Source organism: Orcinus orca, chromosome 1 (assembly GCF_937001465.1).
Source record: "Orcinus orca chromosome 1, mOrcOrc1.1, whole genome shotgun sequence".
NCBI lineage: Eukaryota > Metazoa > Chordata > Mammalia > Artiodactyla > Delphinidae > Orcinus > Orcinus orca.
In genome coordinates, this window is record NC_064559.1 from 55880679 (window position 1) to 55908669 (window position 27991).

The window sequence follows — 27991 nt, forward strand, 5'->3', positions numbered from 1 at the left end:
GTTTAAAGTTACATAAAGTATGTACAAGTACATGGATGTACATATCTTAATTACTAAAATGATACATACTGGATGCTAAAAGTGACTAGACATTTGCTTAGTTTGAGCTAATAAAACGTTATAATTTCTGCATAAAACGCTCATCCAAAGAGCAGAAACAAAAATAAGCACCACAGAAAGGCTTTATTTATTTATTTAACATCTTTATTGGAGTACAATTGCTTTACAATGGTGTGTTAGTTTCTGCTGTATAACAAATTGAATCAGCCATACATATACATATATCCCCATATCGCCTCCCTCTTGCATCTCCCTCCCAGCCTCCCTTTCCCATCCCTCTAGGTGGACACAAAGCACCGAGCTGATCTCCCTGTGCTATGCGGCTGCTTCCCACTAGCTATCTATTTTACATTTGGTAGTGTATATATGTCAATGCTACTCTCTCACTTCGTCCCAGTTTACCCTTCCTTCTCCCCGTGTCCTCAAGTCCATTCTCTACATCTGCGCCTTTATTCCTGTCCTGGCCCAAGGTTCTTCAGAACCTTTTTTTTTTTTTTTTTTGTAGATTCCATATATATGTTAGCATATGGTATTTGTTTTTCTCTTTCTGACTTACTTCATTCTGTATGACAGTCTCTAGGTCCATCCACCTCACTACAAATAACTCAATTTCATTTCTTTTTATGGCTGAGTAATATTCCATTGTATATATGTGCCACATCTTCTTTATCCATTCATCTGTCAATGGACACTTAGGTTGCTTCCATGTCTTGGCTATTGTAAATAGAGCTGCAATGAACACTATGGTACATGATTCTTTTTGAATCATGGTTTTCTCAGGGTATATGCCTAGTAGTGGGATTGCTGGGTCATATGGTAGTTCTATTTTTAGTTTTTTAAGGAACCTCTATACTGTTCTCCATAGTGGCTGTATCAATTTACATTCCCACAAATTGTGCAAGAAGGTTCCCTTTTCTCCACACCCTCACCAGCATTTATTGTTTGTAGATTTTTGATGATGGCCATTCTGACCAGTGTGAGATGATATCTCATTGTGGTGTTAATTTGCATTTCTCTAATGATTAGTGATGTTCAGCATCTTTTCATCTGTTTATTGGCAGTCTGTATATCTTCTCTGGAGAAATGTCTATTTAGGTCTTCTGCCCACTTTTGGATTGGGTTGTTTGTTTTTTTGATTTGAGCTGCATGAGCTGCTTGTATATTTTGGATATTAATCCTTTGTCCATTGCTTCGTTTGCAAATATTTTCTTCTATTCTGAGGGTTGTCTTTTCGTCTTATGGTGTCCTTTGCTGTGCAAAAGCTTTTAAGTTTCATTAGGTCCCATTTGTTTTTGTTTTTATTTCCATTTCTCTAGGAGGTAGGTCAAAAAGGATCTTGCTGTGATTTATGTCATAGAGTGTTCTGCCTATGTTTTCCTCTAGAGTTTTACAGTGTCTGCCCTTACAATTAGGTCTTTAATCCATTTTGAGGTTTTTTTTGTGTATGGTGTTGGGGAATGTTCTAATTTCATTCTTTTCCATGTAGCTGTCCAGTTTGCCCAGCACCACTTATTGAAGAGGCTGTCTTTTCTCCACTGTATATTCTTGCCTCCTTTATCAAAGATAAGGGTTTTTCTCTGGGCTTTCTATCCTGTTCCATTGATATATATTTCTGTTTTTGTGCCAGTAGCATACTGTCTTGATTACTGTAGCTTTGTAGTATAGTCTGAAGTCAGGGAGCCTGATTCCTCCAGCTCCGTTTTTCTTTCTCAAGATTGCTTTGGCTATTCAGAGTCTTTAGTATTTCCATACATATTTTGAAATTTTTTGTTCTAGTTCTGTGAAAAATGTCATTGGTAGTTTGATAGGGATTGCACTGAATCTGTAGACTGCTTTGGGTAGTATAATCATTTTCACATTGTTTATTCTTCCAATCCAAGAACATGGTATACCTCTCCACCTGTCTGTACCATCTTTAATTTCTTTCATCAGTGTCTTACAGTTTTCTGCATACAGGTCTTTTGTCTCCTTAGGTAGGTTTATTCCTAGGTATTTTATTCTTCTTGTTGCAATGGTAAATGGGAGTGTTTCCTTAATTTCTCTTTCAGATTTTTCATCATTGAAAAATGATGAATGTGTATAGGACTGCAAGAGATTTCTGTGCATTAATTTTGTATCCTGCTACTTTACCAAACTCATTGATTAGCTCCAGTAGTTTTCTGGTAGCCTCTTTAGGATTCTCTATATATAGTATCATGTCATCTTCAAACAGTGACAGCTTTACTTCTTCTTTTCTGATTTGGATTCCATTTATTTCTTTTTCTTCTCTGATTGCTGTGGCTAAAACTTCGAAAACTATGTTGAATACTAGTGGTGAGAGTGCACAACCTTGTCTTGTTCATGATCTTAGAGGAAATGGTTTCAGTTTTTCACCATTGAAATGATGTTGGCTGTGGGTTTGTCATATATGACCTTTATTATGTTGAGGTAAGTTCCCTCTATGCCTACTTTCTGGAGGGTTTTTATCATAAATGGGTGTTGAATTTTGTCGAAAGCTTTTTCCGCATCTATTGAGATGATCATATGGTTTTTCTCCTTCAATTTGCTAATATGGTTTATCACGTTCATTGATTTGCGTATATTGAAGAAACCTTGCATTCCTGGGATAAACCCCACTTGATCATGGTGTATGATACTTTTAATATGCTGTTGGATTCTGTTGCTAGTATTCTATTGAGGATTTTTGCATCTATGTTCATCAGTGACATTGGCCTGTAGTTTTCTTTCTTTGTGACATCTTTGTCTGGTTTTGGTATCAGGGTGGTGGTGGCCTCATAGAATGAGTTTGGGAGTGTTTCTCCCTCTGCTATATCTTGGAACAGTTTGAGAAGGATAAGTGTTAGCTCTTCTCTAAATATTTGATAGAATTTACCTGTGAAGCCATCTGGTCCTGGGCTTTTGTTTGTTGGAAGATTTTTAATCACAGTCTCAATTTCAGTGCTTGTGATTGGTCTGTTTATATTTTCTATTTCTTCCTGGTTCAGTCTTGGAAGGTTGTGCTTTTCTAAGAATTTGTCCATTTCTTCCAGGTTGTCCATTTTAGCAAGCCTTAGGTGCTTGTAGTAAGCTCTCATGATCCTTCGTATTTCTGCAGTGTCAGTTGTTACTTCTCCTTTTTCATTTCTAATTTTATTGATTTGAGTCTTCTCCCTTTTTTTCTTGACAAGTCTGGCTAATGGTTTATCAATTTTGTTTATCTTCTCAAAGAACCAGCTTTTAGTTTTATTGATCTTTGCTATTGTTTCCTTCATTTCTTTTTTTTCCAATCTGATCTTTATGATTTCTTTCCTTCTACTAACTTTGGGGTTTTTTCTTCTTCTTTTTCTAATTGCTTTAGGTGTAAGGTTAGATTGCTTATTTGAGATGTTTCTTTTTTCTTGAGGTAGGACTGTATTGCTATAAACTTCCCTCTTAGAACTGCTTTTGCTGCATCCTATAGGTTTTGGGTTGTCGTGTTTTCATTGTCATTTGTTTCTAGGTATTTTTTGATTTCCTCTTTGATTTCTTCAGTGATCTCTTGATTATTAAGTAGTGTATTGTGTAGCCTCCATGTGTTTGTATTTTTTACAGATTTTTTCCTGTAATTGATATCTAGTCTCATAGTGTTGTGGTCGGAAAAGATACTTGATACAATTTCAATTTTCTTAAATTTACCAAGGCTTGATTTGTGACCCAAGATATGATCTATCCTGGAGAATGTTCCATGAGTACTTGAGAAGAAAGTGTATTCTGTTGTTTTTGGATGGAATGTCCTGTAAATATCAATTAAGTCCATCTTGTTTAATGTATCATTTAAAGCTTGTGTTTCCTTATTTATTTTCATTTTGGATGATCTGTTTATTGGTGAAAGTGGGATGTTAAAGTCCCCTACTGATTGTGTTACTGTCGATTTCCCCTTTTATGGCTGTTAGCATTTGCCTTATGTATTGAGGTGCTCCTATGTTGGGTGCATAAATATTTACAATTGTTATATCATCTTCTTGGATTGATCCCTTGATCATTATGTAGTGTCCTTCTTTGTCTCTTGGAATAGTCTTTATTTTAAAGTCTATTTTGTCTGATATGAGAATTGCTACTCCAGCTTTCTCTTGATTTCCATTTACATGGAATATTTTTTCCATCCCCTCACTTTCAGTCTGTATGTGTCCCTAGGTCTGAAGTGGGTCACTTGTAGACAGCATATATACGGATCTTGTTTTTTTATCCATTCAGCCCAACTGTGTCTTTTGGTTGTTGCATTTAATCCATTTACATTTAAGGTAGTTATCGATATGTATGTTCCTATTACCATTTTCTTAATTGTTTTGGGCTTGTTATTGTAGGTCTTTCATAGAAAGGTTTTAAACCAGTGAGGAGTGAAGAAAATTTGGTTTTGGATCAACCATCCCTCAGCATGATAGTTACTTGTGCTTTCTTCATATTTATTCTTTATGAAGGGGAAGGCTTTAGGCATTAAAAACAAAGCAGGTGCACAGGCAGAGAACAAATGACAATGAGCAATAATGTCAATGTTTAAAGACCAAGCTTTGGTCTTTAACCAAACAGAACAAGCTATGCATTCTAAGAGAAGCCATTCTATTTAAGAAAGGGGTACACAATTTACTATGCAAGGATACCAGCCTGCTCATCCTTGAGCCTCCCTTTCAGCCAAGGTCAGAGAAGGAAAACCAACCTAGACGGACATCAGCTTAGCAGTGACACAGTGATGATGCATGTTCCATTACCTGTCGAGGCCTTGGTGTCAGCCTCCCTGCTCTCCTGGTCCCCCTTCTGGGCCCACACGTGTACTGTGTACTCCACGCCCGGCCTCAGGCCAGTCAGGACGGTGCTGCTCTTCTCCTTCCCCACCGGAACCTCCCCGGAGTCTCCATCAGCAGACGTGTAGCGCACCAGGTACCTGTCAATCACGGCCTGCACTGGGTCCCAGGAGACAGTGGCCGTGTTCTCTGTCACCCCGTCGGTCACCAGGTTTTGCGGGCTATCAATTTCTTTAAGAGAGATGAAGGAGTGTATCATTTGCCAACTCTGTAATTCGTGAAAGGCCAGCACACAAACAACCAAAATGATGACCTCAACAAATTTCAGAGTCTGTTATATGCCAATGGTTTGGATAACTTAAGGGTTTAATTAAGCAAGTGGTCTGAAATTTCCAAGGATGAGCTATTTGCATTCAGACGAAGCCAATATTCATTCTCAACTCTATAAACTTTTTCCACAAGTTACCTTTGGATAAAAAGAATTCATCTTCATATACAAATTTCTCCTTTACCCTGGGTTTACAGAATATACTCTTTTAGTTCCTGGCTCCTTGTACCTGAAAGCAATTATATTTCAATAAATCTGTGCATCCTCTCTAATATTTTCTTTTGGAAGAAAAATATCCCAGAAGTAGGACCTGTCAGTTCTTTCCATATAAAACATTATGCCTGAGGCCAGAGAAATGGGAGACTTTTAAAGTGAAGGTATTTGAGGTCTAGGCTGATAAAAATAATCCTACTTGTAGGGATTTTCTGTCTGGGTTTCTAGGCAGTTAAACTGGGTTGAAACATGGGCTACACTATTTCCTGGTTGCTAACTTTTGATAAACTGTATAGCTTAAGTCTTGGTCTCCTCATCTCTACCAAGAAGGAACTATCAGTACCTACTTCTGGGTTATGGTGAATAGTACATGAGATATTGCACAGTAAGTGCTGAAATATGAGCTCTTTTTTATTACTAATGTCACTTGAGGTATGAAACATCACTTTCTCCTCAAAAATATAAACTCTTAAAAAGTCAAAAAAACAAGGAATTGGGTGCAATGATTAGCATGCCCTTATGATCGTGTTTCAAAAACCACCTCCTTGAAAAACTGAGCTTTCTGTGATAGCAGCTGCATTTCAAACCTGTGCACCATCACTTGCCAGCTCGGCCAGGCCAGCTCAGTGGGATACACAGCCAAGGGAGGCCTTGCTAGAAGGAGCACAGGACACCTGACATGAAAGACACACAGACAGCTGACATGAAAGGACAAACAATTTACCCTGGGATTCTATGCTGGCTTCAACGCCCCAGCCTCATCTTTCCCTACTGCACGCCCTCACAGACCTACCCACCATAAACACCACTAAAGATGACATTATTAACATAAGTGTATATTAAGACATGACAGAAAACCAACCTGTCATATTCCCACACCTTTAGGTCTCTGCATATGCTGCTCCCACTGCTAACAGCCACACATCCTTCTAGATTCCGTTCAGGGGTCACCTATTCCTATAGGCTGCCATGACCCCTCTAACCCCCACTTTTTTTCAGGTTCCCATATTCCAGGGTTATTTGTTTGCTCTGGAACATAACTCACTGCACTTTGTCTCCTCTACCCACCGGATTGTGAATGCCATATGAGCACAAACTGTGCTTTTACCTTTGTACCCCCAGAGCCTAGCTCTGTGCCTGACACCCCAGCAATACCACACCCCAGTGCCTCCCCGTGATCTGGGGTGCTTTACTTGCACCATGCCCACCTGAGAAAGGGGAAGCCTCTTCTCCATTCCAACTTCCACTGTCTTAAAAAGGTTGACCCACATGCTCTTTCTTTTCATAGCACTCAAAATCCTAGTGAATGGAGGGCCGTGTGTAATATAAACCAGGAGCTGGTAATCTAGAGCTCATGGGCCAAATCTGACCCACTGCCTATTTTTATAAATCAAGTTTTATTGGAACACACTCATGCTAGTTCATTTCCATACTGTCTATGGCTGTTTTCTCATTTCAATGGCAGAGTTGAGCGGTTGCAACAGAGACTTTATGGTCCCCAAAGCTGAAAATATTTACTATCTGGCCTTTTACAGAAGGTTTCCTGACCTCGACTTTAAACAAACTAGGTCTCACCATCCTTACTGTCAACTTCTCCTTTCCCTGGAGAAGACAAGGCCCATCTGGCCCCAGGAGGCTATGCAACACAAAGTGCTTCAAGGCCAAATGCAGATTAACATTTCTGTGCACTGAATGTTTGTGTCCCCCCACAAAAGTTTATATGTTGAAGCCCTAACCTCCAATTTGATGGTATTTGGAGGTGGAACCTTTGGGAGGTAATTAGGTTTAGAAGAGGTCATGAGGATGGGGGCCCCCATGATGGGATTAGTGCCTTCCTAAGAAGAAGAGGAGACCAGAACTTCCTCTCTCCACCATGTAAGGAAGAAGGTGGCCATCTGTAAGCCAAGAAGAGAGCTCTCACCAATAAATGAACCAACTGGCACCCAGATCATGGGACTTTCCAGGCTCCAGAACTGCTGGAAATAAATTTCTGTTATTTAAGCCACCCAGTCTATGGTATTTTGCTATAGCAGCCCGAACAGACACATTTTAAGAAATAAGCATGACTATCATTTATGTAGCACTCTCTATGTCAGGCACTTACATGAATTAACTCATGTAACCCTCACACTAACCCAGTGATGTAGACATTCATATGCCCCATTTTACAGACAAGAATCTGAGGAACAGAGGCAAAGCAACTTGCCCCAAATCACTCAGCTAGTAAATGGTAGAGCTGAGATTAAAACTTGGACAGTCAAGCTTCTGAAACCCTATTCCTAACCAATTATCAGCTTCTCTGAGAGTCTCTACACTAAGTGTCCACAAAAAAGGCCAATCAATAAGTGAATTGTTTTCTATGATTCCTGTCAAGTGTTTGGAACTTCAAGTGGACTCCAGGATTAGGCTTCTCTGAACTCAGGGACAGCGCCAGAGGAGGTTTTAAGCAGAAGGAATATCTGGGATACACCCCCATGCAGCCTCAGGACACCTGCAGGCCCCAGCTGAGCAGAACAACTGGATGGAGTAAGGGAGCCCTCACACTTTCTGAAAGCTTCAAGTCAGAATTGGTACATTTGGTAAATGTTGACTCAGGAGGCAAACCATTTCCATGGTCTGAAAGAGAGCTCCAGATTACATGCAACATGCCTGTATAGTCACTGCAAACTGAGATGAGCATTCAAATTCACTGTCAGCCCAATGTTTTGAGTTTTAGTGTCCAAAAAATGAAAATTAGAAAGTGTTCCTCTACTCCAAGGGAGTTGCATATGGAATTCCAACCCAAATAAGTATGACCTTCTGTATCAAATAAAAAGGATGGTCTCTTTCGCTTGAGGTTAAAAAGGAAAAAATTCATAATTATGAAATTTGAAATTGCCTTTGCAACCCCCCACCCACACACCTGCAAACGAAAAAGTTGATGCTAGGTGGGCATCAGCCTCCTGATTCAAAAATCAATCTTCTTGCCATGAGGAAACCTGTTTCTTTAGAGATGGGAGACAGTAAGAATGAGTGAAGACTCCCATCCTTCTGTTACCTGTGAGGGCCTTGGTGTCGGCCTTCTTGCTCTCCTGGTTGCCCCTCTCAGCCCACACGTAGACTTTGTACACCTCTCCCGGCTTCAGGCCCGTCAGGACGGTGCTGCTCTGCTCCCTGTACACAGCTGTGTCCTTCGTCTCCCCGTCAGTGGAGATGTAGCGCACCACATACTTATCAATGACAGCCCGGACTGGGTTCCAGGAGACCATCGCTGTGTCTTCTGTAGCTCGATCAGTGACCAAATTGGTTGGACTATCAATCTCTTCATAAAAATATATGAGAAAGAAAAAGTAGAGAAGGCATCTGGCTGGTCAAGATCACAAATGTTTCAAGATTGAGTGCATCTGGGTGACCTGGTTCCATAGTCTATGCAATGCAAGAGGCCCTCTCCATCATCTGTGACAGGTAGACAACTGGCCCCTGCTTGAACCCTAAGCTGAGAAAGGTCTTACTGATGGACTTCCATTTTATAATCAATGAGCACATTAGAGAAAACTCCTCCAAGTGTGGCCACTTAAAGTATTACTCCTTTGAGTATGTCTACCCTTGGTGGGCATATAGAATACACCTAATTCCTCTTCCTGGAGACGATCCAGCAAGTATTCAAGAATAATTCTCATTCTCCTTCCTAATTCTCCTTTAATCAAACAGCTTCACCTCGCTAATTTATGCACTTATAAGTTAAAAAGTATTACATTATATTAATTATATTATATTATAAACTTATATTATCAACTTTCCAACTTATAAAAACAATTATATTATATCATATCATACTATATTATATTATAAATTTATATTATCAACTTCCCAACTTCCAACTTAGAGTTGCTAGACCTGGCACTTACATCTAAACATGAACTTGTCTTTCCCTTTTCGAGAAAAATTCCCAAAACTTAGCTCATTCATTCAATAATTCACTGAGCATCCATCCCATGCCATGGCCATGTAATGGCACCCAGGAATCACCAATTAACAAAATAGTCAGAAATCCCTGCTCATGCAGACTTTATATTCTAGAAGCACCAACCCAGAACAAAATGCCCTCCATGTCCCAGACACTTTACCCCCAATAACATAGCCTCATCCCGCAGTCTCAGAAAAATCCCTAAGTTTTTCATACTTGTCCCGGTTACCCCAGGGGCTCTCAACCTTTGCCAACATTGGACACCTACTAAGTACCACCACCAGAGGGTCTACTTCAGCATGTCTGAAATACGCCCTGACATCTCTATTTTAAAAACAAGTATGCAAAACTCTACAGGTTATTCTGATGTACCTCAGATGTTGAGAACCTTCACATTAAGCTACATCTCCCCCATTTTTTGCATATAATACATGTCCTGGATCCACCAATTATCCTTGTTCTATTTTATCTTATGGATTCCATTTATAATTTAGTCTTTCATCCAACATGGCCACTTTCCTTTCCAGCTTCTTATCATTTGCAAACCATCTGGGTGCATCCATCAAGGTCACTAATAAAGATGCTTGCCCTGAGAACCCTACTTACAAATAGATCAGGATCCTTTTGGTTAAAGACACACAAAAAAGTCTCTTACTCTCAGAAACCTAAGCATTTTTCTTCTTCCCCATCTTGTTGTAGTTCTCTTGGCCAAGAGTTTTCCAGCAGAGATGTTACAACTTTATATAGCTACATTCTTTAACATCAGCTACAATGCACCTTTCTTAAGCACAGTGGCCATGTTTTATTTGTGTGCAAGGAAATGAAATACATTCCATCACCAGAGACAGTGCATATTTTATTTAACAAATCAACTGCCATTTACTGACCACATATTAAGTGCCAGGTGCTTTTCATACATTACTTTAGCAGACTTCATAGCAACAACATAAGGCATTTATCAGATTCTCCATGTACTAATTGGGGAAATTAATAACGGTTACCATTTTTAGATCACTAATTATATGCAAGACTCAGAGAGATTAGATAATTTGCCCAAGGTCACACAGATAGTAAATGGTAGTCCCTGACTCATTCTTTAAACAATCACTGAGTGCCTACTTGGAGCTGGGGACTCAGCAGTGTTATGAGTTGTGTCCTCCGCCCTTTGCAGAGGTATATCTAAGTGCTAAACCGAAGTACATCAACATGTGACCTCATTTAGAAATAGGGTCTTTCTAGAGATAATCAAGTTAAAATGAGGTCATTAGGGTGGGCCTGATCCAATATGACTGCCGTGCTTATAAAAGGGGGAAATTTGGACACAGAGACAGACACATACAAGGAAAGACAAGATGAAGACACACAGGAAGAAGACAGCCGTGTGATTGCAGCGCTTCGTCTACAAGTCAAAGAATGCAAGGATTGCCAACGAACACCAGAGGCTGGAAGAGACAAAGAAGGAACACCTTGACCTGTCAGAGAGAGCGTGGCCCTGCTAACACCTTGATTTCAGACTTCTAGCCTCTATAACCGTGAGACACTCAATTTCTGTTTTAAGCCACCCAGTTTTTGGTACTTGGTTATAGCAGCCCTAGGAAACTAATATAAGCAATGAAGAGAATAAAGACTCTCTACCAGGGAGCTTACGTTCTCCTGGAAGAGCCAGACAATAAACAAGTGGGGATAGTATTGGGAAGCCCAATAGGGCAAGGTAAAGGAATTAGAAAGTGAGGAACAAAAGGTATTTGTGATTTTAGAAGGAAGGTCAGTGAGAAGGTAACAGCTGAGCAAAGACTGAAATGAAATGAGGCATTGGGCCACATGCAATCTGGGCAACCTCATTCCCGGCAGAGGGAGCAGCAAGTTCAAAGACCCTGCTCCACGCATTTGGGGAACAGCAGGAGGCCAGTGCATCCGGACAGAGTAAGTGAGGAGGTCGAGTGGCTGGAGGTGAGGCCAATGAGGTGAAGAGGCAAATAGATGCCTTTGAAAGTCATTGTAACAACTTGGCTTTTGCACTGAATGAGATGAGAAGCTTCTGGGGGGTTTTCACAGGAGAATGACATGATCTGACTTGTTTTATAAAAGGACCCCTCTGGCTGCTGCAGAGAGTACAGACTATTGCAGGTCAAGAGTGGAGGTCACCTAGGAAGCTGCTACAACAGTTTATGTATGAGATGACAGGAACGTGGACAGCTGTGGCAGATGAAAGTGGGTTGGGGAGATTTCAAAGACAGAGCTGCCAGAATCTGCTCATGAATTTGATGTGGGCTATAATGACTTGTTGGTTTGGGTCTTTTGCAATTTGCAGAAAGGAGTGACCATTTACAGAGATGGGGAGGTCTGAGGGAGGGCAGGGTTTTCAGTAGAAGCTAGGGAGAGGAATGGGACCAAGGGTTTACTTTTGGACATATTAACTGGTAGAGCCAAGATTTGAACCCAGTCCTATCTACCAAAGACTACACATTTCCACCTTATACCACCATAGGCTAAGCGGCACTACCATCGGCCTCTTCTTATGGAACTACGACTACTACTAACAATGATAATACTAAACTACAAATAAAATAGATAAAGTATGACCTGAAAATTTCTTGCAACCTGAAACCCAGAAGCACTAGTGGACTGGAACTTGGAGTGGCAACTAGAAAGAGGAAATGGTCCCAGACTGTTGCCTCTGGGAGACAGGGTCTGGGCATACCTCATACCCATTTGGTAGAGTGGGCCTCTTGGGATGAAAGGGCAGTGCAGTCAGAACACAGACACCAACAGGGCCATGTTCTGGGCCTCTGGGGGCTCGAGTAGGCTCTAAGAGGATGCTCAGGAAAAAGTGTACACAGCAGGGGAGAGGACTCCCACCTCATCCCATTGCCCCTTTCTGTGCATAGCATGATTCTGCACATGACAGGGAGGCAGTGAAGAGAGCCTCCAATGGTGATATGTCAATAGGGGGAAATTGGTACCAAATCGGGAGTGGGGACATTTGGACTGGAAAAGTGAAGATGGGGAACACCCAGAGAGTCCTGCCTCTTGAAGTCCCTGGCCCTCATCCTCTCCCACATCTGTACAACCCACAGCCCCAGAAGTGCCTCCCACCACCACTCCCTGCCCCAGATCAGTGCGTGTCACCACGGCTGCCAGGACCCTCAGCACAGGTCCATGGCTTTGAAGGGTCAGGGCTGCCTGCGTGTGCAGTCCTCTCGAGATCCACCACATCCAGCTGGGTGGATGGAGGAAATATTATGTTATTATTATGAGGTTTGATAGACTAATGTATGAAAAGCTCCTGGCACATAGTATGTGGTCAATCAATGGCAGTTGGTTTTTTAGACACATTAGAGTTTTGTAGGTTATTTGCAAAAAGTAAGCTTATGTAACACACCTTTTCTTAGAGATAAAAAGCACATAGGAATGAACGTGAGATGAGGGGCTACCTCTGGGGATTACACAATTTAGCTCTGTGGCAGCCACTATAATACTCTAACATCTAGGAAAGCAGAGATCAGAAAGATGAGAGAATGACCCTCAAAGAAGAAACTGAATGTTGTCTTTTCCATCACTTTCTATGGATTGAGGCCAGTCCATCCCACCTGGCCGAACAGGGATAAGCTGCCACCAGTGATTATGGGAACCAATTCAGGAGAGTATAGATTTCTGACACAAGGCCTGATTTCCGACACACAGCCCTGAAGCTCCTTCCCCCGCCAACAGTCCCAGTACCCCCAGGAATGGAGGAGAACCAGGAAAAGTCATCTTGGCTATGAAGAGTGAGAAGGTAGGAAGGAAAAATAGAATCACACCATGTCAGGGTTACAGAGACCAAGCCCAGAGAGGAGATGGGACTTCTCCAAACCCAGAAAGCCAGTGAGAGGCTGGGCCAGCCTGGAACTCAGGACTCCCTGCCCCTTTTCTCTCAACTCCCTAACAACAACAACAACTTAAGTCAGTAGGAGGCTCTTCAAAGAGCTGCTCTTTTTTTGATAAATTTCAGGATGGGAATCAGACGCCAAGATACAGATGTAGAAGGAAAGCCTCAGTGATATTGTGACCCCGCACAATACGCCACATCGCTGGAAGAAGCCAGCTTAGCAGGACCAAAACCCCCTCTCTGCCGAGAAGGAATGTGAGGATGATAAATAGTTTTTGCCGTGGAACAAAGCCTTCTGGTAGCTGCAGCAGCTGGCCAAATCCTACAGGAGTCCCAGCAGCAGCCTCAACGGGGAGACAGGCCCTGCCACCCCAGCCCCAACTTCCTCCTCAGGCTGCAACTTCCCACCTGCTGGACACCAGCTGCCCTGGTGGGACCTTTCTCAGGGCCACTGAGGTTAGGGAGATTTAAAACAAGATTTAAGAGGCTTGATAGGTAGGATTCACTTTTGAGTGCATGTATTGGAATAAAGGTAAGCCCCGTGTCAGAGATTTAATTTACAAAACTGAGGATACAGAAAAGGCTAATTAAGAGCTCTAGACACATCAGGAAAGATTATTCCACTTTATAGCAAGATTCACCACAGGATTGGGTAGGGCACGGCTGTCCTCAGTCTATGCTGGCAAACCCAACAGCACGGGTCCACACTCCAACCCATGGCCACAGGCATTAGGGACAGCCTTCTCCATTCACAACGGCCACTTGTGAGTCACCCAGGTGGCATAGTGGAAAATGGAACAACTAAGGTCTGAAATCCATGAGGATATTATGGGTTTGGAGGCAGAGATGGGGGACAGGGCCTATGCTACTGGTTTGAAGGTGAGTTCACGGAAGAGGTGCCTCTGGACTATAGTAGCTATGCTTTCTCAGGTCTCCTCTACTGCTTTTCATTGTGGCAATAAAATTATTCAAAAGGCACCATTTGTAGAGAATGTACGCAAAGAGATCAACCCACCTTCCTGCTATCCTCTAGCTTTGCTTCTGGAAAGCGAACCTAAATTCAAATGCCATTCACTAGTTCACTCTGAATCTCCTAAACTTTGTAGGCTTCAATTTTCTCACCTGTGAAACGGGAATAATAATGCTTACAATGCTTTTAGAAGGACCGAATATAATGTTTATGAAGCCCCACGGTACCTAGAACACACAAATGCTAGAGATCCTCATTGTTTTTCAGCTATTGGGTGTATGTGTGGGGAGGCTGTGAGAGACAGGAGTTCTGAGTGTTGACAGGAGCTCATCTTGAAACATGAAGGCGTTTGAGAAGGAAAGTTTTGGGGGCTGGGCCATTTCAAAATGAAGCATTGTGTTTGGGAAGCAATAAAAAGCGAAAAGGATAATAAGAGTTGCCAAAACTTCTATTTCATAACATAGTCTAAGGGGAAAAGTTCTGAGAAAATTGTTAAGCGAATATGCTAGGCTCTATGCTCTGCTGTGCATGGGAGCGTGGGAAATTATAACAAAGCAAGCGGTCCTTTGTTTTAGACTTACCATGGAAAGGCATGACTTACAGACATGATTAAAAAATCATAATCATAAAAAAAATAAGAGAAGGGACTTGAAACGCATTTAGTCCAACCTTTCATTTTACAGATGGAGAAATGAAGAAAAAAGGGATAGCATCACCTCTTAGTTAGGGGCTTGCCTCTCTTGTCATTTGATGTGAAGTGGCTGTGACAGTCTGATGGAGGAGTTCAGGGACATTTCTCCCTGGAGACACTGGCCTGGCCGGTGCTTGCTTCTCCGGAAACTGATCTGTTTCTAAAGCCTTGCCTTTCTAGAAGTGCCTTTCAGCGTGCTTTGAGTAAGTTAACAGGGTGAGCATTTCCAATCGACCCTTTCACTTTCATGGTATTAGTTCCACTGAGTGACTCATTAAATGGAAAATACCTGAACTGTGCCATTTCCTCCCTGCACATGCTTATGCCATTCTTATATGCCAGTGTTTTTCCATCTCATGGAATGCAAAACACCTGGAGAAAAGAGAGATTTTTTTTTCCCCCTTACATTAATTGTCTAGCCAGGTTTGAGAGTGCTTCCTGACCTTAGAAATTATTGTGTCTTTTATTTTCATGTTGGTAAGACACATAACACAAATTTATTTGCAATCCAATAAAATATCCCATCCTGCTTTTAGAATAGTATTGACAATAAAAAAACATTTCTAGAATGCTCAACTTCTAGTTGGGATAATATGCTTGAAAGGTTAACTAGCAATTCAAGGCCATATGTAATTAAATGCTCTAGAAATTCAAAGGCAAAGATGACTGCCATTTAAAATTGTCCGAGAAGGCCTCAGTGGAGCAGCTAACGCTGGAGATGACCCAGAAGGATGAGCGCTATTACTGCTGTGAGCCCCTGAAGGGCAGGGACCAGAGCTCATCATCTTTGGAAGTATCTAAAGGGCTTGTGTCTCTAGGACCCAATGGTACTCTGCAATTAATGTTTGTTGAACTGAATTAATTGATAGCTAGAGATAACAGTGGAGAATTTCCTAGGCAGGGGTAACAACACGACCAAACCCACGAGGTAGAGATAAGCCTTCTGTGTTAGGGAGCCCCAAGAACAGTCCAGCTGCAGGAAGGCTTCCTGTTGGGAAGTTTTGAGAACAATGGCCCAGGTTGGAGGGGCCCACAGAGGCCAAGATAAAAGAAGTCTATGTTATCCAAAGACAATGAGGACTCACAGAATTTTTTTTTTTTTAGTTAGGGAGTAAACAGTATGAAAATTAACCAGAAATAATGGACAGAGAAGTAAAAGTAGGTGGCATTTTAGTTTGGGGTCCACCAAAGTGGACATCCTGGGTTCAAATCCCAGCCCTATCATTTCCTGGCTGGGCAACCTTGAGCTTAATTTCTCCAAGCCTCAGTTGTCTTATATGTGACTTGGAAATAATAATAGGACCTACCACACAGGATTATGATGAGAACTAAATGAGATAATTTATGAGAAGTGCTTAGTGGTATAATGCCTTGTGCATGGTAGGCTCTCAATTAATTCACAGCTAAAGAGAAAGGCACTAGAAGCAAGGAAGGACTTGCCATTTTCGAATTCACCAACGTGTTTCACTAGTTCACCATTCATGCAGGCTGCACAGTCTATACTGTATGGTTGAAAATTAAAGTATCTTTTATAATTGCCCGACTCTACAACTCTTTCACACTCCAGATATGCAACCTATTCGGCAGCTGAAATAGTGAACTCAATTCTTGCACCATCTCACCCTTATTCTCACCACCCTAACCAGCTACTGCCAGGACTGAACTGAAAAGAACTACGAAACTTTTCAAGGAAGTCTCAAAATTCAAAGATCCCTTCTTTGCCGGCTCCAAGGATTAGCCTCTAGCGGGTGGCTGTAGGCTCTAGATCACCACCTCCCGACTCGACTTGGCAGGAGCACAGGGTGACCGCAGGAGGCTCACAATTCAATACAGGCTCAAGCACTGCCTAAAAACTAAAACTTACATAGGATATCTTGCATATGTAACTACAAGGATGTCAAATTCTTTTCTGATTAATAAATTACAAACTTACTGTCACATGTTACTCATTTATAGCAACGTTTGTCATTGTATATTTTCTCAATCTGCAGATGCTAAATCTATTGCTACTCCCATGTGAAAGTCTTTAATATCTTTTAACATTTTAAAGCAAACTCCCTGAGTGTGTTTGTCATGAAAACACCACAGGAATGACAAGAAAAAATTTATAAATCACCTGTCTTAAGTAATGTGGAGCTGTGTGCCTAGGTCCAAGATAATAAATGCCTTAAAAAAAAACCCAGTGATTGAAGCTATTAAAATAAGCAGAAAGGTGCTGGAAATGGCCTTTCCCCTTGACTCCAGGATCCTGGAAGAGATTTTCAACGGCAAAACATATTTGAAATAGAAGAAGTTTGCTTTCCCTCTCCTGCCCCCCAAAAGATGTCAGTACACAAAGAGACAGGCTGTCTCTACACACAAATCCCAGAGTTTTTAATCCAAAGAGGAGTCAGCCAAGAAAATATCAGAACACAAACATGAGATGCATTCATAGTGCCTCCCCGTTGTTCTTACCTGTCCTGCCATTCAGGAGAATCGGCTTGCCCTCGAGGTCTCCCCTCATGGGGACGACTGTGATCTTATATTCTGTCCCGGGCTGCAGACCTAGAAACAAGCAGCCAGTGCTGGGTGTGAGTACAGGCTCCAGACCCTCGAGCCCCAGCACTGCTCTTCCCCAGGATTTCTCCTGTGAGGGTGTGGAGAGGGCTAAGTTTCTCTCCTCAAGACTATAATCTACCTAAGGCAGCTAAAGAGCTGCAGGACCAGTGGAATACGAGGCATCACTGCGGAGCTTATCCGTCATGAAGCGCGGGCCAGAGCGGATGAGATGAAGTTAATGGAGTTCCAGCTCCTTCCTTGGACCACTGAGACCTTATTTCCCAATTGTATTTACAGCCCAAATGTTTTTCTGCTCCCAACAATCCTTTTCCCTCAAAAGTTTCTTTCCTCCCCATTGTAATAATTAGCTTAATTTTTCCCTCTTTATTTTCTTTGCTTTAATTTGCCCTTTCTTTTTCTTTTTTCTTTATCTTTGTTTGTTGTTTCTCTGTAGCAGCAACTTGAATGACTGTTTCTCATGACACAAATATTCAGACTCTGGTGGTGAACTGCGGGCAAACAGCAGCATGTATGAGGCACACACGCGATTTGCCACCGCACAAAACATTGAGAACCGCAAGATGACCTCTCAAGACAGAATGCAGGGAGTAGATGGCAGGACAAGGCCCCAGAGGAGGACTCACCGTGGAGCTAAAAAGCCTCAGGGGCTCTCACCTGCACCAGCCCCTTCCAAGGCCATGTGCTGAATTGGGTATTCGTGCTTGTGTATTACTTTTCTTAAAGAGGACACTGAAAATTGTACAAACTTCAGGTGTCACAAAACATTACCCAGCCCTACGTGGCCCCGTTCTGTTTGCAGCCGTCTGATTTCCAGCTCTCCCAGAGTTAGCTCTGTCACCTGGGATAGGAGCGCCCTACACCAGGCCCGCCTAGCTCAGCTCCTTCCACATATGGCACTGAATGAACCAACCACAGTCAACCAATGTCTCTCTCTCTCTCTCTCTCTCTCTCTCTCTCTCTCTCACTCTCTCTCTCTCTCTCTCTCTCTCTCTCTCACACACACACACACACACACACACACCAGTTCTTCCAAAAGGAATGTCTGTGTCCCATCAAATCCACCCCGAGACACAGACAGGGGCTTCCAGAGGGTTAGCTGACTTGGGAGAACATTTCGGATGTGTAATCTGTTACCCAGGTGCTCCAAGCTTCCAGAGGCAGTGCTGGAATGCTGGAGCAGAGACCTCGGGCCCCCAGAGTGGGCTCACCTCTGGGAGTTCCCGGGTCAGGGTTCAGGTGATTCCCAAGGTCCCAGGACCCTCTGTGCACACCTGAGTGCTACAGATGCTGGTCCCCTCTGCACACACAGTCCCCGCCTCAGTATCCACCAGCAAACATCTCACATCCCCAGTGTTGGCTCTTACCTGTGATGTCATACCGGCTCTTGGGGTCACTACTCTTGGGCACGGTGACCTCGGCCACCTCTTGCCCTGTCAGGGGGCCATACCGCAGCTTGTAGTAGTCCACCTTGGTCGGGGGGTTCTCCCACTCCACATGGAGGGAGTTCTCAGTCTCATCCGTCACCCAGGCAGTGCCAAGCACAGCAAGATCTAGGGCAGGGGTCAGGGAGGGCAAGAGAAAGCAGTGAACATCAGGGGCCTGCAGGTCTGTAACAAGACACTGGCTCCCAGGTCAGCTCCCTTTCTTGACACACTGAAAGCAGGCTTCAGCCCCAGGACACAGTCCTTAGGAGGTGTCCTAGAACTACCAAAGTAGCAAATAATGGTTGGTTTTCACATTGTGCATGGAGGATAGACTGTCCTTCGGGAAGCCTCTCCCCCATCCCACCCCATCAGATGCCATGCAGTCCGCCCTGTCCACGCCGCTGTGGCCAAGCCCTGAACCTCGCCTCCTAGGCCAACCAGCCAAACCACTCGGCCAGGGTTCACACAGCTCTGAACTAAACACTCACCCTTTAGCTGCAGAGCCCCTGCCCACAGAGACTCAACCTCAGGATGAGAAGCTCAAGGCCCCTCCAGGTAGAGTTTGGGAAATGTATTTCCAGTTTTCTGGAGTATAACACTGGTAATACAACCAGCTCTTTCCTCAGTCTCCCGAATCACAGCTCCTTCCCCTTCTCTCAAATTCTCCTACAAGGATTAAACACAGGCAAAGCTACGAAGTAGGAGAATTTTAAGTTGGTCCTTCTGAGTATCCTTCCTGCACCTTCTACCAAATTTTAGCACCTCCACCAGGTACCCGGTGTCCTCAGCTGCCCCACCGGTACATCCTGTGAAGGAAGAGAGTTACTGTGCACATTTACTCACAGTAAAGTATTTTTTTTAAGAGAGTGCAGTGTTTTATTTTATTTGATTTGTACTTCGGCCACGCTGAGCCAAACCCAGGGATCGAACCCAGGCCTCTGCAATCCCAACCACTAGACCACCAGGGAACTCCCACAGTAAAGTATTCATGCCTAATTGTTCACCCCTCCACTCAGAAAAAGATGAAAATATAATGCTTATTACAAAGGAATGGATCGCTGATGTGGCTCTGCGGGAAGAACCGTTGGGTGGTGTTGAAGAGGGGTCTGGGGTCTCTGGGAACACTTTGAGCTCCAATGTCCATATCCCAGGCCGATGTCACCTGGCCTGAAGTTTGTAACAGGAAAGACAAGCCCCCAGACTTTCAGCCTCGCCCCTTCCTCACCTCCAGTGCCTTGGTTCTGAAGGTGTCCCCACCAGACTGACTGACCCCTTGTCAAGGACGCAGGACAGAGAATTTGTGCATCAGGCAAGGGGTGAACTCCACGCTCTCAAGGTCCCATGGCTCTGAACGATTCTGATTCCCTCCGTCATGGATACAGAAGCTCAAGGAGCGTTTCCCCTGAAGCACGCCTGCCCAAGCTCTGCCTTCTACCTGCCCGCCTCCAGGTTCTTCCCTCAAAGATGGGAATTCCTTGAGGGAACAGGTCAAGAGGCGAGTAATGAAAGTGACTCAAGGATTACAGAAGGGGCCCTACATGGCTCACAAGTGAAAAAGCAGGATCTTAATGAAAATGTTCAAGATGATTATGGGGATAAGTGTCTCTCCGGCTGAGGCTCCCCGGAGGAGCAAACCACAATGGGTTTCACTTGAATCCGATTAGAAAGACGACTTCACAGTCACAGGATTTTACAAGTCCCTAGAGCAAGAAGCCTAGAGGGGTTGCTAAGACTTTCAGAACAGGTGTCTCGGCTCTTCACTGAGAGGCTGTGAGCACCGTCCTGTCTAAATGCAGATGCAGCTACAGACAAAAATGGGGTGGCGCAGTGGTTGAGAGTCCACCTGCCGATGCGGGGGACGCGGGTTACTGCCCCGGTCCGGGAGGATCCCACATGCCGCGGAGCGGCTGGGCCCGTGAGCCATGGCTGCTGAGCCTGCGCGTCCGGAGCCTGTGCTCCACAACAGGAGAGGCCGCAGCAGTGAGAGGCCCACGTACCACAAAAAAAAAAAAAAAAAAAAAGGGGGAAAGAGAAAAGGAGCCCGACAGTTGGGAGCTGGCCTGGCTCTCACAGGTGGGCCTTGGTGCTCTCCTGTTGAACATAAACAATTCCACAGGACATCAACAGCAGACAAGGTGCTCTGTGGCCATGCCAAATTAAGACCAAACGAGACGATTCCAAGATCACATCTGCACCCAGGCAAAACATGAATGAAACATTGTCCAACTCACAAAAGTGACTAAACATCCTCCCTCCTGACTGGCATGAGTGACTGTTCCTTTTTCACCAATGACAGCTTTAGCCTCCATCTAGTCTGCCCTCTTTCTACATAAGATTCACTAAGATACCAATCAAAGGATTACCCCCAGTTCCTGACAGCATGCAACCCAAAGCAAATCCCTGCTTCCTTAACTCTTCCCCCAAATCACCTAATACAAGCCCAACTTCTACACCAGTCCCCTCTTACACTGTCTTACTGAGGCACCCATGGTCCCCCATGGTGTGTGTGCTCCGATGCTGCAACCACCAATAAACCCAACTTGTTCAACTACAGGGGTGCCCTGAGGGGTCTGTGGCTGGAGGGCGTTGACAAAGGCAATCACAAATTGCCCTCCCAAGCATGACAAGTCCTTCCTGCTCTTTCCAACACTGAGCTATCCCTACGCTATTCTACCCTTACCACCAAAAAGGACAGGCAGTCTGATGATTCTCCAAAGACACTGCATGTCAAAGGCCCATCCACCTGGATGTCCCTGGATTTTCCTCAAGAGTTTAGGGCAAGATGGAGGCAGCTCATTTTTATTAGCATCTAGGACAGTGCCTGGCACATAGTAAATGTTCAATAAAGTATGCTGAGAAAAGGAATGAATCCGAATCATTCAAACAACTAGGTTTCTCCAAACCCTTGAAGATCTAGGCTGCCTCAAGTACTTCCATGAGAAAATAAGAATTTCTAAAGAATAAGCAATGATGCTTGTCCTTCTAAGCATTTTGATAGCCTTTAGTGGTGCCCTGGAGACTCCATCCCTCCAGATCCATCCTCCTTCCTGCTCCGTATCCCAGATTATGACCTCTATGAAATGCATTAGCCTGGTTCCCTGGACCTCTGGTTTCTTGTCATGTTCAGCCATTGAGAGTCACCAGAAGAGGGCAACTGATCTCCTCACTCCCTCCTGGTGGGGACACAGTAGACTGCCTGCATCCCTCTACCATCAGGCAGCCCTCTCCTAAAGTCCTTTCTGGGTCTCAGTACCAACTTCCATCCCCTGCCCCTTCAGACTGGGGTGGATCCCCACTGATGCTAGTCCTAGAGTGTTTCATCCTCCAAACCCTACCTATACCTCTATAAATAACCTCTTCATTAAACTTCCTTCAGCTACCCTGTTTGTACCCTCTCTTTTCTGCTGAGATGAATCTAATTGATACAGGTGACTTCAGCAGACCCCCATCCATACCAGCTTGATCTTGCTGAATGGTCACAGTGGCTCACAGTGGCGGACGCAGGTGTACTCCAAGGCTGCTTGTATGTGGGTGCAGGGCAATCAGACCTCACTAATCTCAGGGATAGAGAAGATGCTGTGAGCCCCAAACCAGCAGGCTCCATCACTGGCTTGGAGGACCCAATAATCATGGAGGAAAGAGAGAGGAACAAGAATGGAGACTTTTCTTCAGAACCTAGGATTGCAGCAGCTATGTTTTCCAAACCCCAAATCAGGGCAATGGCCTGGGGGTGGTAGAAGGGTACTTGTGGGGTCAATGGAAGAAAATGCTTAAAACAGAGCCTCTACTGGGAAACCTGGGGCATCTGGCTGCTTCCTCACCTGTGGTGGCAAGTAGATGCTGTGGGCTGCTGGAAATCTCTTTCTTCACGTTGCGCAGGGTGACTATGTACTTGGTTCCAGGCAGCAAGCCAAGGATCTCATAGCTGTGCTGCTCCTTGGGCACTTGGATCTGCTTGACAGAGAGCTCCTTCCCCAGGGGGTAGTAGCTGAGGAGGTAGTGGTCCACCTGGCTGGAGGGCTCCCAGCTCACCAGCAGGGAATCCTCTGTGCTTTTGAGCAGCTGCAGACCCTGGGGGGCGACCACTGCACACAGAACAGGAACAAGCATGCAGACGGTGAGGAAAGAAGGGTGGGAATCCAGAGCCAACATGTATTCATTGAGCACCTACTTTATACTTAACACTATGACAGTGGGTGTGGAGGATACAGAGCCTGTGTAAGGTACCAGTGTGGACCCCCAAAAGTTATTATCTGGTTAGGAGTTAATATTGACCCCCTATGTTGCCAGAGCTGCTCCAAGTCTTTGTTCAAAACCCTCCAACTTCCACGTTTAGCAGGAGTTAACATAAATCTTTAAATTAAATGGACCAGGGATGAGAAAGGAAGCTACCAACAAACAAACAAAAAAGACGGAAGCAGCTGGGACCAAGATGGTGAATCTGACCTCTGACAGACCCTGAGTTTCACTCTATGCTCATTTTACTACATTAGCATATTAAATGACACACCTACCGGCAGCCATGACTGGGACTTTAAGGACCAAAAAAGGATGAAAAGAGAGTGGCTCCCCACCCCCTCGAAAAAGCACTGCTCCTTCTCAGGTAGACTAAAGCATACGCTTCCCCACCATTAGCCTCACTCCTACTGCCTTTGTCTTTACTCATTAGGATTAAATCTCTCATGCCAGGTGTGGGAGAAGTTGATCTGTGAACTTAGTTACCATTTCTCCATTCTTTGGCCACTGAGTAAAGCTGTGCTTTGTGGATTTCAGCTCAAGTTTTGTTACTGGCTGCTAGAGCCAGAACCCTCCCCTAACCAGGCAGAGAGCCTCAGCAGGGCTAGGGCCCGAGCAGGGGCCATAAGACTTCATTCAGTAACACCTGGGGCCATAAGACTTCATTCAGTAACACCTAACACAGGCACACACCATCAGGTAAGACTATGGTCCTCAAACCAGCAGTATCAGCATGGAACTTGTTAGAAATGCAAGTTCTCAGGCCGTCCCTCAGACCTGCTGAACCAGAACCTGCGGGGGGGGCCAGAAATCTGTGTTTTAACAGGCCCTCCAGGGGATTCTGATGTAGGCGAAAGGTGGGGGGGGTGCCCTTCTTAGGACAAAATGTAATTAATGGTTAAACGGTGCCGTGGGGACCGCCGGGGCAAGTTAAGAAGAGAGGCGGGCCAAGGCGCATCTCTGCTCTCACCCTGGGCGCAGTCGAGGCCTGTGAAGCCCTCCTCGCAGTAGCACTCGCCCGCGTCGCAGAAGCCCTGGCCGCTGCAGTCGCCGGGGCAGCGCCGCTCGCTGCAGTCCTCAGACGTGAAGTCCTTGTGGCACTGACAGACGCCGCGCACGCACACGCCGTGCCCGCTGCAGTTCTCCGCGCAGGCGGGGTAGGCGCAGTCGGCCCCCGCGTAGGGCTGCTCGCACAGGCAGCGGCCGTCCACGCAGCGCCCGTGGCGGCTGCATGCGCCGGGGCAGGCAGGCCGCTCGCAGTCGGCGCCCTCCCAGCCCTGCTCGCAGTGGCAGCTGCAGGTGTCCGGGGAGAAGGTCCCGTGGCCGCTGCAGCGGTGACTCAGACCTGCCCGAGAGAGGAAAGCAGTCAGCTGGGACTTCAGGGCTTGTGAGCGGGGAATCTCCTTCCCTGGGGCCCCTAAGAGCAGGCTGGTGATTTCAGGGTCCTGCACAGCTCTTTCTGTGGAGGAGGGTAGGGCCTATGGGGAACACAGGGAGTCTGCCTTTTCCAACCTAGGCCAGAGGAGGACCTGCGCAATCTATTGATATATTTTATGTCTGAATAGCCACAGGGACCACATTTGCCTTTCCCTTTTCATCCCGAGCGCTCCTTTGACTTCTCTTGGTTCCTTCCCCTGTGAATGGTGCTAATTGTTTAGTACTTTTCTATGAAGCCGCCTTAAATGCTCCAACCTGGATGTCAGCAGGCCAGCTTACACTAAGGGACAGGGCTCCGGGGCCAGGCAGGAGAGCTCCAGGCTGGGTGAGAGCTTGGTTGGAGGGGGCTGGACCTAGCAAGGCTGGGTCCTTGGGAAATGATCCCAAAGTGAAGCCTGGAAAAGTGGATCTGCAGAAGCTATCAAATAGCCCAATCTCATTATGGGGGTGGCAGACGGGAGAAGGATTAACCAGGCTCCCCTCTCTAACCCCAGACAGCAAGAGGCAATTGGAGGGCGGGCCAGTCAGCCCTGTCTCTTCACCAGCCCCAGCTCCTGTCTCAGAACACCCTCTTTCCTTCCTAAAAACTTTAGACATCGAGGTCCCTCAGGGGCAGTTCCATGCTGTTTTATTCATGACAGCATCCTCCGTGCCTAGTTCTGTGTCTGGCTTATGAGAGGCGCTCTTAACAGTAGCGATTTCTTCAGGCATTAAAACATATGCCAGAGTATTACTGGTTATAGTAACATCTGGATCAGCCTGGTAGTTTATGCTGAAAAAAAGATGTGGTGATGGGGGGACTCACTATTTGTAAAATCAAATTGTAGTACTAGGGGCTTCCCTGGTGGCGCAGTGGTTGAGAGTCCACCTGCCGATGCAGGGGACACGGGTTCGTGCCCCGGTCCGGGAGGATCCCACATGCTGCAGAGCGGCTGGGCCCGTGAGCCATGGCCGCTGAGCCTGCGCATCCGGAGCCTGTGCTCCGCAACGGGAGAGGCCACAACAGTGAGAGGCCCACGTACCGCAAAAAAAAAAAAAAAAAAAATTGTAGTGCTTTATTACTGATAAAAGAGTTCACGCTTTTCTGCCTAATGGCCGGGAATCTTCTGTACATCATCCGTAGTTCTCAGAACTAGACTAGCTGATAGAATTCTCCTCAATGGACAGTTGAGGAAACTTAAGGAATTTGCCCAAAGTCACACAGCTAAAGAATGGCAGAACTGGGATTTGTACCAAATCCTGTCTAGCTCCAAGGCCATTGAGCTTTCCTCTCTAACCCATTGCTTTCCCTTACAATAGAGACTGGATCCCCAGGTAAGACTGAACCCAAAAGCGTTCTCATCCGGAAGCACTGACCCAAGAGTCCAGACTCACTTTAAGGGTTGCTGGTCCCTCCCTGCTCAGGCTTGAAGGAAACCCCTGGAAGCTAAGCGCCAATGGTGGCACCCCCTAGAGAAAACCCAGAGTGAGAGGCAGGGTGCTCATGAGGCTGGCGGAACACATGAAGGTGCTCATTCAGTGTTTGTTGAATGGATACCAGGTGGTGAGCTCACCAGCAGCTCCCGGGCAGCAGCGCTGGGCACTACACCGCTCCTTCACCTCCGCCATCTCTTCCTCCAGCTTCTTCACCCGAGCCAGGAGGTCCTGGATGCTGCCTGCTAACTCGCAGTCCTTCTGGGGCGTCTGCAGGCGGATGTTGTGCCTGAAGATGATGTTCTGTTCCTCAGCCTCCCCTGGGGACAGGAGTGAGGCTCCATCATCACGGAGGGGCTGAGGGTCAGCCTCCACCTGGACCAGGGCAGACTTGGGCACATCAATCTTGTAGGTGTGGCTGACGGTGACCTGTTGCTCCTTCTCGCTGCAGCCAGAAGACTCGAGAGCGGACGGGGCTGAGGCCACCAAGAGCACAGAGCCAAACAGGAGCCCCAGGGGGAAGCAGAACATCCCCTGGAGACCCATCCTTGGAGCGACGGGGAGCAGATGCTCCAGGAGGCCTGCATCCAGAAAAACATTCAAAAGCAAGCCATGGAGATTAGCTGATGGAAATTGGCCTTTTTAATGGATTCTAAGAGTCCACAGGAAGCTGAGAAACCAGAAGAGAGATTGCCTCCTGTATGGAGGACCTGAACTAGATTATTTTTTGTTCCTTCTTCACACATTGCTCATTCTTGCCTCCTGTCTTTGCTGACACTGTTCCTACTCCCTCGAGGCCCTCCTTTTCATTTCTAATTCTGTATTTCACCTGCACTTCAGTAATAACAAGAACAACGTCTTGTAGTCAGGGCATACTGTGTACCAGGCTTTGCTCGCCCTAATCCCTGATCTATACATTGACCCTAATACCACCCCCACACTAACAACACCAACAATCATAGCTGCACATAGAGCACAAGCTGTGTGCCAGGCACTATTCTAATGTTCTACATTTATAAGTTCATTCAATCGTCACAACAACCCTTCATGGAATATACTGTTACCCCCATTTTAGAGATAGGGAAACTGAGGCACAGTTACCTCAAATGACTTGCCCGCAGGCACACGGCCGAGAGTGGCAGAATTTGAACCCAGGAAATCTGGCTCCAGAGTCTGTTCTGGTCACGATAACATCATACTGCCTCACACAGATGAGGAGGCAAAGGCTCGAGGGATAGAGCATGTTGACCTGGGTACCACAGTAGGAAAGGGCAGAGCCTGTACTCAGTCCCTGGGCCAGTGTCCTGCTCACCACCTCTGCCCACAAGCCAGCAAAAGAAGAGAATTTCTAATAAAAATACCTTCTGCACAAGGTCTTCTCTCACACCCCCTGCCTCACCCCGGCTGGAAACTAGCTCTCCTTCTGCTAAGCATTCAGAAAAATGTATTGGTCCCTCTGTGCATCTCTTGGCGGTTATTCTTGTGTTGTAATCACTCTTGTATGCAGCTCGTGTCCACGTGAGGCTGTAAGCCTCATAAGGATAGGACCCAAGGCCAATTCCTCTTGGGGACCTCCCAAGGCAGGAGTACAGAGGCCCATGTGCTGAGGGGTTCAGTCAGCCTCCACTCCTCCAGCGCTCAGGTGGTTAGTAAGTCAGACCACCCGGACCAGAACTAGCTGTTAGGTTCTGCCACCTCTACCGCCAGCAGGAGGTGAGGGCCTCCTGCACCATCAGTGTGTGAGAGGACCCCTCTCCCCTGGCGCCCCCGACCCCCCTCAGTATAGTGCCCCATACTAACAAGCCGAGTCAGGGCAGACCACAGGGACTGGGTTTGTGCCTCCCACTGACTTCCAGGCACTCAGTCACCAGGACATCTCTCAGCCAGGCTGTCATCCAGAAACCAATCTGCAGAGCTGCCTCTTGACAATGGACTTCTGTGACCAACTCGAGACTCGTAAGCATTTGGACCAGAGATTGAAGAAGTCAGAAAGCCTAGTCCTTTCCTGGTGTCCCATGCAAGCCCGGGCTCTCCTTCCCCATTGTGCAAGGCAACTGCGACGTACTGAAAGGGCGAATCGGACAGGTCC

At 45.6% G+C, this 27991-nt stretch overlaps 1 protein-coding gene across 1 annotated transcript in view; it reads right to left on the reverse strand.

The window, feature by feature from the left end:
• TNN (tenascin N) overlaps positions 1-26472 on the reverse strand; it is a 53285-nt gene extending 26813 nt beyond the window's left edge. Inside the window, exons 1-7 of the mRNA XM_004269786.4 lie at positions 26043-26472; positions 24023-24397; positions 22638-22901; positions 18757-18942; positions 17288-17377; positions 8396-8659; positions 4785-5048 (exon numbers count right to left, since the gene is read on the reverse strand). Of these exons, the coding sequence (XP_004269834.2) occupies positions 4785-5048; positions 8396-8659; positions 17288-17377; positions 18757-18942; positions 22638-22901; positions 24023-24397; positions 26043-26448 (1849 nt within the window). The 5' untranslated portion in view covers positions 26449-26472. The remainder of the gene's footprint in view (positions 1-4784; positions 5049-8395; positions 8660-17287; positions 17378-18756; positions 18943-22637; positions 22902-24022; positions 24398-26042) is intronic.
• Positions 26473-27991: the final 1519 nt, after the last annotated feature.